Genomic DNA, 12,500 nt, shown 5'->3' with positions numbered 1-12,500 from the left:
TCAACAACAACCAATTTGCCGGTGGGAGGAGTTGAAACTCTTACTGTTGTGAGTATTTTCGGCTGCTGGATGAAGGCATCTTACAAGCAAAATGGATGAGCGTGATGCAAACGGGAACGGTCGCAGCTTATCAGAAGGAGTTCATTGATAAGGCAAAACCTATTGGTAAGATTGAAGAATCTATGTCTTTAGGGTCTTATTTAAAGGGATTAAAGGATGATGTCAACAGGGAACTTAGAGTACATGGCTCCATCACCCTTAAGGAAGCTATGATTTGGTCCCTGAGGATAGACCAAAAATTACATCCTGAGGCTTATCAAAATTTGGGACCCACCAATAAATACCCATACCTAAAGAAACCTTATTTTAATACCCTACCCCACAACCCAAATTATAATTCCAGAGTTTCTCTCACCATGGCTGAAAATACCCACACCCACCCAAATCAGAATTTTAACAACCCTCACCCGAGCAACCTTCAATCCAAACCATCCTAACCCTAACCACAATCATAATCGACCTCGCCTTACCCTTACCAACCGTGAAATGCTTGAACGTCGAGCAAAGGGGTTATGCTTCACTTGTAATGAAAAATGGTCTCATAACCACGTGTGCTCAAAGAAGGAGATGAGTGTTCTGGTGATTTCGGAGGAGGAGGAAGTCGATGCGGAATATGCGGAGAATACTGAATTAATAAAGGAAACAAACCTAATACCTACCGTGTATATACTTCTAAGCTCTGTCATAGGCATCAGTAACCCAAAAACTATGAAGCTCAAGGGGAAAATTGAAGGAGTAGAGGTAATCTTAATGATCGACCCGAGGGCGACAAACAACTTCATATCCCACAAAACAATCCAACAACTCAACCTACCCTATTCGGCCTTAATAAAGTTTGGAGTCACCCTTGGGAATGGAGAACGGATTCAAGGAGAAAGGGAATGTAAAGCCCTCTGTGTTGAAGTCCCGGGATTAACCATCATGGAGGATTTTTTGATTCTAGAACTGGGCAACTCAGATGTGATCATAGGGTTACAATGGTTGGAGAAATCAGGCAAAATCTCTACTGACTGGAAGAAACAAGTGATGCGATTCAGTTGGGAGGGGCATACGGTGGAGTTACGTGGTGACCCTTTTTTAGGGATATCTCAAATATCTCTCAAAGCCATGGAAAGAATGCTTAAAAAGGAGAAACAAGGGCTACTCATTGAATTAAACGAAGCCCAGCAGCTTCTTTAATCACAAAACAGTAAACCACCTCCTATTCCTGCTTACCTCCAACCCCTCTTAGACGAATTCCACTTCATTTTTTCTGAACCCACAACCTTACCCCCACTTCGTACCCGTGACCATTCCATTACCTTGAAGGCATAAACCCAATTTGTGTGAGACCATACTGCTACCCTCAAATACAGAATAATGAGATCGAAAAAATGGTGCGTGATATGTTGAAAGCACATGTGATATGACCCTCTTCTAGTCCCTTTTCAAGCCTCGTCATCCTTGTAAAAAAAGAAAGATGGGTCATGGTGGTTCTGTGTTGATTACAAGGCCTTAAATAAGGTCATTATCCCTGACAAGTTTCCCATCCCAAACATTGATGAGTTACTTGATGAGCTTTATGGAGCCCAGATATTTTCTAAGTTGGATCTAAGGTCCGGCTATCACCAAATCAGAATGCGTGAGGTAGATATATCCAAAACCGCCTTCCGAACCCACGAAGGGCACTACTAATTCCTTGTGATGCCCTTCGGTCTCACCAATGCACCCGCAATTTCCAAGCCCTCGTGAATGATGTATTCAAACCCTTCCTACGCCAATTTGTCTTAGTCTTTTTTGATGACATTTTGGTGTATAGCAAAACAGTATTTGATCATGTTAGTCACCTTTCCTCGGTTTTGACAACACTCCAAACACATTCTCTTTTTGTGAAACAAAGTAAGTGCGCCTTTGGGGTTACGCAAGTGGCCTATTTAGGTCATGTGATTACTGGTTCTGGTGTAGCTATGGATATGGACAAGGTTGTAGCGATGATGTCATGGCCCGTACCAACTAACTTGAAAGAGCTTTGAGGCTTCTTAGGCCTTACCGGTTATTCCCGCAAATTTGTGAAGAATTATGCTCAGCTTGCTAGACCATTAATCGAGCAACTTCGCAAAGATGCATTTGGTTGGAATGAAGCTGCCCTTGCTGCCTTCATAGCCCTCAAACAAGCTATGACAAAGGCCTCGGTCCTTTCTTTACCTAATTTTTCCAAATTGTTTGTTATAGAAACAGATGCCTCTAACTCTGGCCTTGGTGCAGTGTTACTACAGGAGAAACATCCCGTGGCATTCTTTAGCAAGGCATTGGGAACAAGGGCTAGTTTGAAACCTATATATGATAAGGAGCTGATGGCAATCGTCTTCGCCATCCTCAAATGGCGGCACTATCTCTTGGGGCGCAAATTTGTGGTGCGAATTGACCAAAGTAGTCTGAAATTTCTACTTGAGCAACGAGAAGTAGGCACGGAATACCAAAAATGGCCCCTCAAAGTCATGTGATACGATTTTGAAATTCGCTACAATCCGGGCATGATTTATAAAGTCGCAGATGCTTTGTCGAGGAAAGCACACCATGAAGAAGAGTTAGGCACTCTGTGTAGCACTCATGTGATTGATTGGGCACAATTGGAAGAATCAGTGGACCAAGATACCATGTTGAAATCTATCAAACAGCAGCTCCTGCTTCATGAACCTACCCTTCAAGGTTTTACTTTGCACAATAGCAGATTATACTACAAAGGGAGGTTTGTCTTGCCTAAACACTCCGCTTACATTCCTATCTTACTCTATCACTATCATGACTCTCCCAAAAGCGGTCACTCCAGCGAACATAAAGCCTATCAACGCATAGCCCTAGATTGGTTTTGAGAAGGCATGAAAAAGAGAATAGTTGAGTATGTCAAGGCATGTGAAACCTGCCAGCGCCACGAACACTCCGCCCTAAGCCCCGCCGGTTTACTCCAACCCCTCCCCATACCTAATCAAGTGTGGGAACATGTTTCAATGGACTTTGTTAAAGGCTTCCCTAAGGCCAAAGGGAAAAACATTGTATTGGTTGTGGTTGATCGCCTTACCAAGTACGCTCACTTCATCGCCTTAAATCATCCTTTCACGGAAGCCATCGTAGCAGATGCTTTTATTAAGGAAATTGTGCATCTCCATGGATTCCCATATTCCATAATTTCCGACAGAGACAAGGTTTTCATGAGTCATTTTTGGAGAGAGCTTTTCCGTTTACACTCCATTTCTCTTAAGCAGAGTACGGCCTATCACCACCAAACCGATGGGCAAACAAAGGTGGTTAACAAGACTCTAGAGACCTACTTACGGTGCTTTATCAACGGGCAACCCAAAAAGTGGCTTGATTGGCTCCATTGGGCCGAGTATAGTTACAATACCTTCCCTCATACTTCCACCAAGATGTCCCCTTCTCAAGCTCTATATGGGAGACAACCCCTACATCTCAGCCGCGTTGGTCATGGCCTCACTACTCTTGGGAGCTTGGAGGAACTGCTACAGGGACGTGATGCCCAATTGGATGACCTCAAGTTCCACTTGCTACGTGCCTAACAAATCATGAAGCATAATGAGGACAAGCATCGGCGCCAACTGGAATTCAGTGTAGGGGATGAAGTCTTTTTGAAGCTGCAGCCTTATCGTCAAAAGTCCCTAGCTCGTCACTTTAATGAAAAGCTTGCTCCTCGGTTCTATGGGCCCTACAAAATCAGCAAGCGAATTGGTCAGACAACTTATGAATTAGCTCTCCCACCTCACAGCCGTATTCATCCCGTATTCCACATTTCTCAATTAAAGAAAGCCACTGGCTCTTTCATACCATATTCCCTACCTTCACAAGTCACTGATACACTAGAGCTTCACACTCCAACTGTTGTTTTCAATGTGCGCTACTATGCTGATGGTGCCTTGGAAGTCTTAATACAGTGGTCTGACTTACCACTCAATGAAGCTACTTGGGAGGAAGCCACTCTCATTGCTCAACAGTATCCATCCTTCCACCTTGAGGACAATGCGTCTTCACGGCGGGGGTATTGCTATGCCCTTCACCAAGGAAAGGATATGGATCATTTATCAGAGAAAGAAGAAAAAGGCAACAGCTCAAGAACCAACAAACCAGTGACATGGCATGGTGATTATAACAGAATGGAGGGAATAAAATAAGGGAGGAGAATTTGTTATGCTTTCTGTTAGATTTTATATGGCTAGCAGTAAGGAAAATGTAGCCTATAAATAGTAGCCTTTTTTTGTAGTAAGGGGAACCTAAGCAGTGTTAGAATTACCTGAGGCAGGAGTGACTGACACTCAAAAAATCAGTTCTTGTAATCTTCTTTTCTTTTTCCTAATACAACCTTTATTCTTCTCCTCATTCCATTTATGTTCTTTTTCCCTCAAACCCAGTTCATAGCAGAGAGCAAAGTCATTTAAATAGAATAGTGTCACTCTATCTTATTCAACATTTGTGGTGTTTTGACGATGTTGGTAGTGATAAAACTAATATCAAGCTTTATTTATATCATTTTCCTCGTGGTTCTCCATACCAAAATCTTGGTACCAAAAAAGGGGGAAATTGAATATATGACGATGTGGATTTAAGGATAAATTGATGAATGATTGGATACTACTATTTTTGTTATTAGGAGCAATAAAGGCTGGTTTGGATTCGTGCTTGTGTTGTAGCTTTGCCTAGTGATTTGCATTATGTAAGTGTGTTGTTTTGAGGTTTGATATTGCTTTGAAAGTGTGAATAGTAGCCAAAGAACTATACTTAATCTCTTAAATAGGACATTTTTCTTTGGCATCCTTCCTTACACTTATTGCAATTTGTAAAAGAACTTGCATCCTTTGTCACTCGAAACCAAATCCCTCAATCATTCAATATTAAGGATAGCACTATACAGGGAAGTTGAACATTATTGTTGCGAATAAGATAGGCGGCTTTGTATATAAGTGGTTCTAAAAAATTCTTTGTGTAGATGCAACATCTAGTACTTGGATTCAATGTGGGGACAACAAGTTCTCTGTTATGTTGTATGCAAGCTTACTCTTTGAAAGTCACATACAAGACTAAGACATCGAAGAAGACAGGTGGTATGATGTTGAATGGTAACAACTTAAGATATTTGTATTTTCGTGGTTTTAAGTGCGCTTTTGAAGATGAAATGATGCCTTAAAGCCAATGGAAATTTGTTGAAGGTAAATGATATTTGGACTAAATGTTTAAGTAGGGAAGTGTATGAATTGAAGGAAGGAAAGGTGGACTTGTATGGAGATGGACTTTGGACACAAAGTTTATGAAATGAAGTATTTGTTAGAACTTGGTGAATGATGAGGTGTTAAGGAATGAATAAAGAGGGAGTACTTAAATCTGTAGCTCACCACATACAAACATAAGTAGGACTTGGTGTAAGAGGTATAATAGGATAGTTTAGCAAGACTATATACTTCCATATGATACAACCACACCACAAGGAAATTATGAAGGCAAATTAAGGTCACAAGTTGCGTTCAAGACTACAAAGAAAAAGGAACTTTCTTGCTTAGAATCTAATCCAAGAACTTAAGAAAGACAAGGATGAACAAAGTTTAGTTTTTCATATAATTTTCAACAACTTCAAAATAATATACAAAGGCACTTTACTATAGAATCTAAAATAAGAAGAAAATCAGAAAATCAGAAGTGAATTTTGTCTAAGCGCGAGTGTTTGGATTGATGACTCGTCATGATATCGTTCCTAGCGTGTGCTTCTTTGACAACTTCCATCGGGTTTTGCAACCTTCTTTTGGATCTTCTTAGCCTAGGTACATGATGTGGTTTAGATAACCACTTTACTTTTGTAGTCTCATAACCATGGTGAAAAAAACGCAGTCGCGGTCGTGTTTGCAATCACTGTCGTGATTAACGGGAGCGAAAAAATTTGGTTATCGTGAAACGGATCGCGATAGTTATATAGGATAAAAGTGTTTATATATATATATATATATATATATATATATATATATATATATATATATATATATATATATATATATATATATATATATATGTATGTATGTATATATATATTGAAATGATTTAATATTAAAAAAAATTATTGAAACTTAAAATATTAAAAGTAGTATACATTAAATAATGTTACAGTTAAACCTTATTGTAAAGTACTGTATATCTGAAATCTTAATACTACTTTTGAAGTATTAAAAGTAGTTTAACAAGTAGAGGTATTTGATGATATACTCCTGATAGTGTCAAAAATATTTGCCACCTACCCTCAAAAGTACATGGTATTTCTAACATGGACAAACCCCTTTAATTCAAAACTTACAAAGCACATGGTATTTGATATGTAAGGTACTCTTTCATCTTTTTTCAAGACTCTGTCTCTGTCTTTACTTTTCATATACTAAAAGCTTTCTCTTTCTTCTAATTTCCAACCCATCCAGCTTTCGTGAACGAATCTTCAAGTTTATTTCAATATTTCATCTTTTAAATTGTTATGTAAGTTTTGGTTGCAGTTTTTTCATTTTCATTTTGTAATTTATCTTGTCAATTGGTGTGGAACGGTCAAATTCACCCGTGAAAAGGGTTTATATCCGGTTTGGAACGGTCTTAACTGCCGATAAACATTTTGATGCGCTGTTTTTCTTACCACCGTTACAAATTGCGAAATCTTGGAACAGTTTCTTGAAAAACCGTGTCAAGTCGGCCGTTGCGAGTCAACTCGGCCGAGTTTTGACACCATGCTCATAAAGAAGGTTGATAAAGAATTTATGAAGATATCAAAACCTATGGGAATAAGGAGCACATGAATGACATACATGGATGAGAAAGATATTTTGATTATCAACATATGCTGACTTAAACTACAGAAGAATAGAGTTGCTCGGGTTCTAATCAACTAACATTCATAGATATTCCCTTTGACCTTTTCAATTTGCTTTAATTTTCATCTTGGGTTGTACCACTCATTTTGCATTAGTTCCTATTTGAAATTGGACCCCACCATCATTTTTTATTCTCATCCATATATTTAAATTCTCTTTTAATATCATCCATATAATTCATTCTCTCTTAATTTTATCATATTTGTTACACTAAAATTCAAAATATCAAAACTTTACATATTATTCTTAAAACCACCTCACGTCTCTTTGATGCAATTCACTTGATTACTAATAGATGAAAATAAATAAATCTATTATGTACTTTTATGTGTGTTCTTTATCCTTGCAAAATATTATCAACAAACTTGAATGCTCTGAAGTAGAATATAATGAGTTTGCTTAATTGGTTGTGCACTTTTAATTTTATACATACACTTTAGTTTTTGAGTGGAGAAATGGTTGTATAGGAAGACATCCATTTTTATTCAGTTCAACTTTGAGTAATAATCTCCTGCTTTCTGATAATGACAATCTATAACTAACATTTTGAGAGAAATGGCAAGTAACTGCAAGGTGTCAGTTGCATTCAGTTCAACTTTGAGTGGTTTGCTCTTTGATTTTTGACCTTCTGTTAGAAGGGGTACTTTGTTCATGGATGCTAAACTGTCATATTTAATGTCAGAGGATGATACAATGCATATAACCTTACAAAAGAGGGATAAAGGCGAAACGTGGTCATCACCTATTGTGGGTGAAGGTCAGCTGGATCCTTACAATGCAGATCTAGAGCAGAAGCGCTTGATGCTCCAGCGATTTCAAGAAGAGGTTATATGCTAAATCTCCATCTAGATTTGAATTATATATAATTGCTACCATTATGATTATGTATCTGCTTGTGAAAAAAAGTTCACTTAGTTTTGAACTAAGGTTTTCTGGATACTTATCCATTTGAAAAAGATTATGACCGTCTAATAATAATGAGAAAAGAGCATTATATCACTTTGGTTCAGTGAAGCTTGATGGTGAAGGTGAAAACCTTGACTTGAGAAATACATCCGAATTAGCTGAGTGAAGTTGGTATCATAGTTATTTGGTTGTTTTATTGTTTCATTCTTTGTTGATCTCCTGATTACTTTCAAAGTTCATGTTACATTCATTTATTTCTTTCGAGTGAACTTCCATCACTAAACAATTCTCATGGATGAAGATGGATAGGAAACCACTTTTGCACCAAGCTAATTATTGTTTTAGAGCATTAGTATGCTTATTGTAAGCTCTATAAATTTCTCTAATTTGGATACTTGGATTCAAGATTGGTACTTATCTAAATAATGCTCTAATCATATCATGATTAATCCAACAAAGTGAGCGTAACTTCTTTAGCCATAATATTAACTGACATTGTAAGAGCATTGAGATGAATTCATGTCAATATTTATGTTGATTGTCCCTTTATATTGTTGGCCGGAGCATTCTTGATCAGGATTAAACTAGTTGGTCCAAACATTATTAGCAATGGTTTTGGCAAACATTAGACCATGACTTAATGAGTCAGCAAATTGTTTCTTACTTCTATTGGTTGCCTTAAAAGGGAAAATTTTGTTTCACGTAAATTGAGCAGAGCTGGTTTTTTCATCACTACAAGTTTGGACAAAGTGTATCTTTATGTGGGAGTCTGTGGGTCACTTTGGTCATGTCATTCATGGTTGGTCATTTCATATCTTGTGCCGGGAAGGCTATCTTTCATCCTTTACGGCATAAGTCATATTCTCTGTTTTGTAGGTGGGATGGGTGGGGTGGAGCCATAGTGCAAAAATAATACCGCGTTGTAATGATTTTCAAAAAAGGAAATATTTCTGCCTTGCAAAGGTGTAAAAAAAACGTGGTTTTGGGCTGTTTGAAGGGGTATCTCATACTTTCGACCGATATTTAGGTGTTACAATGACCACATTACTTCCGTTACCACATCGTCGTTCGCTACAACTATCGCAACTACGTTTTTGCACTATGGGTGGAGTTGTGGAGGGGGGCCTTGAGGTGGCAGTAAATCAATTTATTTAGTCCACTCCAGTTGGGTCCGGTTTCGGTCAACTTGGATCGACCCAGCGAGTGTAAGGTTTCATTAAAATAATTTTATCAATATATTTTTTATCATAAATGTTAAAAAAATTACCAATATTACCTCTTTTGATGCTTCAACATAGAAATAAAAACTCAAAACTTAAAAGCTGACTAAAAATATAGTGAGTCTTATGCCTAAAAATGTTGACGTGAATCTGAAAAAATTGACAAAATAAGGAAATTGGTGAAATTGGTTGGGTTTGAGTTTTGATCGGTCAGATTAGTTTCGAGTTACGGGTCAAAATTTTTGGTTATAACCCACCTGCTTTCATTCGGCTTTCGGGTCAATTTGGGGTTAGAAAAAAATTTGACTGGTCTGGGTGAGACGTAGAATCAAGTTTGAATTTATTGAGCCTTTCCAGGTCACTTTGAAGGTGGATCTCTGCGAGTTTCATGTTTGATGATACGTGACGTATGATCCTTTCTTAGTTATACATTCCTTAAAAGTGTAGGACGCTAAAATTCTACAGGCTTTACAAAAATCTAAGAGGCTAGTTTTGCATTGATGGTTATAGCCTCGAGTTTCATGGGTTTGATGATATGTGAGGTATGATCCTTTCTTAGCTATACATTCCTTAAAGAGTAGGCACTAAAAACCCTAAGGCTTTACTGAAATCTAAGAGGCTTGTTCTGCATTGATGGTTATAGTCTCAATTCCATACCTTCTAACTTCTAAGTGTAAGCTGTTTAGATTTACAAGTCTTTGATTAAATCTGAGGCTGAGCTGTTGTGATTTCAGATTTCCAGTTATTCTGTCATGTTATTTGGTTATAGCTTTGCTCGACACTTTCATGCTCCGATATTCCATGGTTAGAGTAGCTAATTTTATATCTATGGACCCTACTTGAACTATTGAAAATTTGAAATGAGCATCATTCTTTTCATGCTGTATATCAGCGTTCTGTACGAACCATGTGTAGTTGTTTAATCTTTATGTGGGAACTGTGATACTTGTCCTTGGTGTTTAGCTTTCCTAAAACCAGTGTATACCTTGCAGAACCCAGGTTTCGACTTCTCACAAGCACAGTTTAGTGGGAACTGTCCTGATCCAAGGACCTTCATGGGTGGGATCGGCTAAGTGTCTGCTCTATGCAGCGAGGATATTTTATGTATGTATGGTTTGTGATAGTAATAAAGGATCAACATTTTCTGAATTGTAATTTGCAACTATTGTAACTGGGTAGACTTCATTCAACATATCAATTTAGTGATGCATATTGCGTTAAATTTTATTATTGTTAACTTCTTGCGCAAACTAAAAACTTCCCAAAAGTTAATTATTGACTAGAAATAAACAACTAAATATTGAGATGAAATATTATATTTGTAGCATAAATTCCACCAGCTAAAATAGTATAACCCTCAGACAAGAAATGGAAGTGAAGTTCTTCTCTTATAGTGCCGGAACAAGTGATGTTAGTAATTTAAAATAAAAAAATTACAATAACTATTGAATGTAAAAAGCCTTTTGAAATATTTTTCCGTTTCATATTAGTTGCAACATTGGTAAAAGTAACACTATTCATTCATGACTTTTACTTTGTGATTAGTTTTTAATCTATAGGTTAAAATATAGTCAAGTGCATGGTTATCAAAATCACGATTTGGATTGTAGCATCGTATGATTCTAAGATCCAGATCGGTGCCAGCGATTAGAATCATGCATAGGATCGGAATCAGTCAGGATCGTGCATAGGATCGGTGGGATCGGTCGGAATTGTGTAGGATCGTGGGCAGGTTCGTTGGTAGGATCGGTCAAAACTATAATTAAATTTTTTTTTTGTTAGTATCTTTGTTCTTTTTTTGCATACTATGGTTTATTATTATATCCTTGTGTGTATGTGCTCTAAAATACATCATGTGTAATGTATATCTTATATATATTTTGTCATTTCATTAAGAATAGAGAAAAAAACGGCAATAAAAAAGTAAGATATGTATGTATTTTGAAATCAAAGAAAAATCTTAAGAAAATGTATGGGTCTTTAAGAAAATTAAGGGAAACAATACACATAGACATAATATAACTTGTTAATTCTGCAAATGTGTAGGATTGTCCGTTCCTACGATTCAATCCTATAATCCGATCCCACAAGTTGATTTCGATCTTACCTAGAATCCCAATCCTAACAACCTTGGTCAAGTAAGATATGTATGTATTTTGAAATCAAAGAAAAATCTTAAGAAAATGTATGGGTCTTTAAGAAAATTAAGGGAAACAATACACATAGACATAATATAACTTGTTAATTCTGCAAATGTGTAGGATTGTCCGATCCTACGATTCAATCCTATAATCCGATCCCACAAGTTGATTTCGATCTTACCTAGAATCCCAATCCTAACAACCTTGGTCAAGTGAGATCTTGTTCGATTCGTCTTATTGCAAAGACTATTAATATCAAATTTTTATAATTTTTTATTATACATAGTTAGAGATATTAAGGATTGAATTGATGTATTAAATTGCTTGAAAAAGCAAATAGTGCAAGTAAATTGGAACGGAGAAAGTACCTATCAATTTTCAATTCTACAACATACTTATTGTTATATATTGATCACCGATCCCTATAAACAATTCTAATATCAACATCAAATGACAATCAAGTTACTCAATTCAACAGTTCGGATATTGAGAGTAAATTCATCAAATCAAGTAAACTTTGCCAACAAATGTTAAAATGTGATTTACACCATAAACATCAAAATATCAGACTATGAAAAACAATGGAATAAATAAGAATTTGTGTACTGTATTATTCATCAATAAGAAGCATTACAAAATGTTCATTACATCACAGTATATTTACAAAAGAAGGAAACTATATATATATATATATATATATATATATATATATATATAATGATAGAAGCGAGGTAAGTACTGTACTGATGAGCAAATAACAGAAAGTTGTTAGGGGAATCACGAGCTGGTACAGTTTGATGGAGGGAAGTTATTGTGTGTATTGTAGTGCTTTGGTTTATGGAGAGTAGGGATGGTCATGGGTTCAGGACCCTGTTGGACCCGCTCTGGGCCCGCCTTTTTTAAGGGTATGGGTCTTAATTTTTTAGACCCATTGGATCCGGATCCGGGTCCGGGTCTGGATCTAAAAAAATTTGATGGGTCCGAGTCCTGGACCTAAGTTCAAGACAAGCGGGCCAATCTGAATCTGTTTTATAGCAAAAAGGTGTTACTATTTTGTGTGAAATTTTTAAGGTTGAAAAGTAACAATTTTTGATGTAACAGTAACACTTTTGAAATTTTATCAACTATAACATGTTTTCATCTATATTAATTTTATTCTATGTTGTTCAAATAATAAAATACGAACATGATCATTTATACAAATTGAAATTTTGTCATGAATCATAAGACCTTACCAAGCAAATATCAAAAAGGATAGGATTTAGAACACTTGAACACTAAAAGCTAAC

General features: G+C 36.7%; 1 protein-coding gene across 1 annotated transcript in view; it reads left to right on the top strand.

Moving 5' to 3' along the window:
• The window catches only part of LOC130826820 (uncharacterized), an 11,470-nt gene extending 1,178 nt beyond the window's left edge, over positions 1-10,292 (top strand). The window contains exons 4-5 of the mRNA XM_057692410.1: positions 7,627-7,769; positions 10,063-10,292. Of these exons, the coding sequence (XP_057548393.1) occupies positions 7,627-7,769; positions 10,063-10,143 (224 nt within the window). The 3' untranslated portion in view covers positions 10,144-10,292. The remainder of the gene's footprint in view (positions 1-7,626; positions 7,770-10,062) is intronic.
• The last annotated feature ends 2,208 nt before the right edge of the window (positions 10,293-12,500 follow it).

The sequence above is a fragment of the Amaranthus tricolor genome, chromosome 11, assembly GCF_026212465.1.
Source record: "Amaranthus tricolor cultivar Red isolate AtriRed21 chromosome 11, ASM2621246v1, whole genome shotgun sequence".
In the NCBI taxonomy this organism is placed as follows: Eukaryota; Viridiplantae; Streptophyta; class Magnoliopsida; order Caryophyllales; family Amaranthaceae; genus Amaranthus; species Amaranthus tricolor.
Note: the sequence above shows the minus strand (reverse complement) of the source record. Positions and strands in the feature narration are given on the sequence as shown.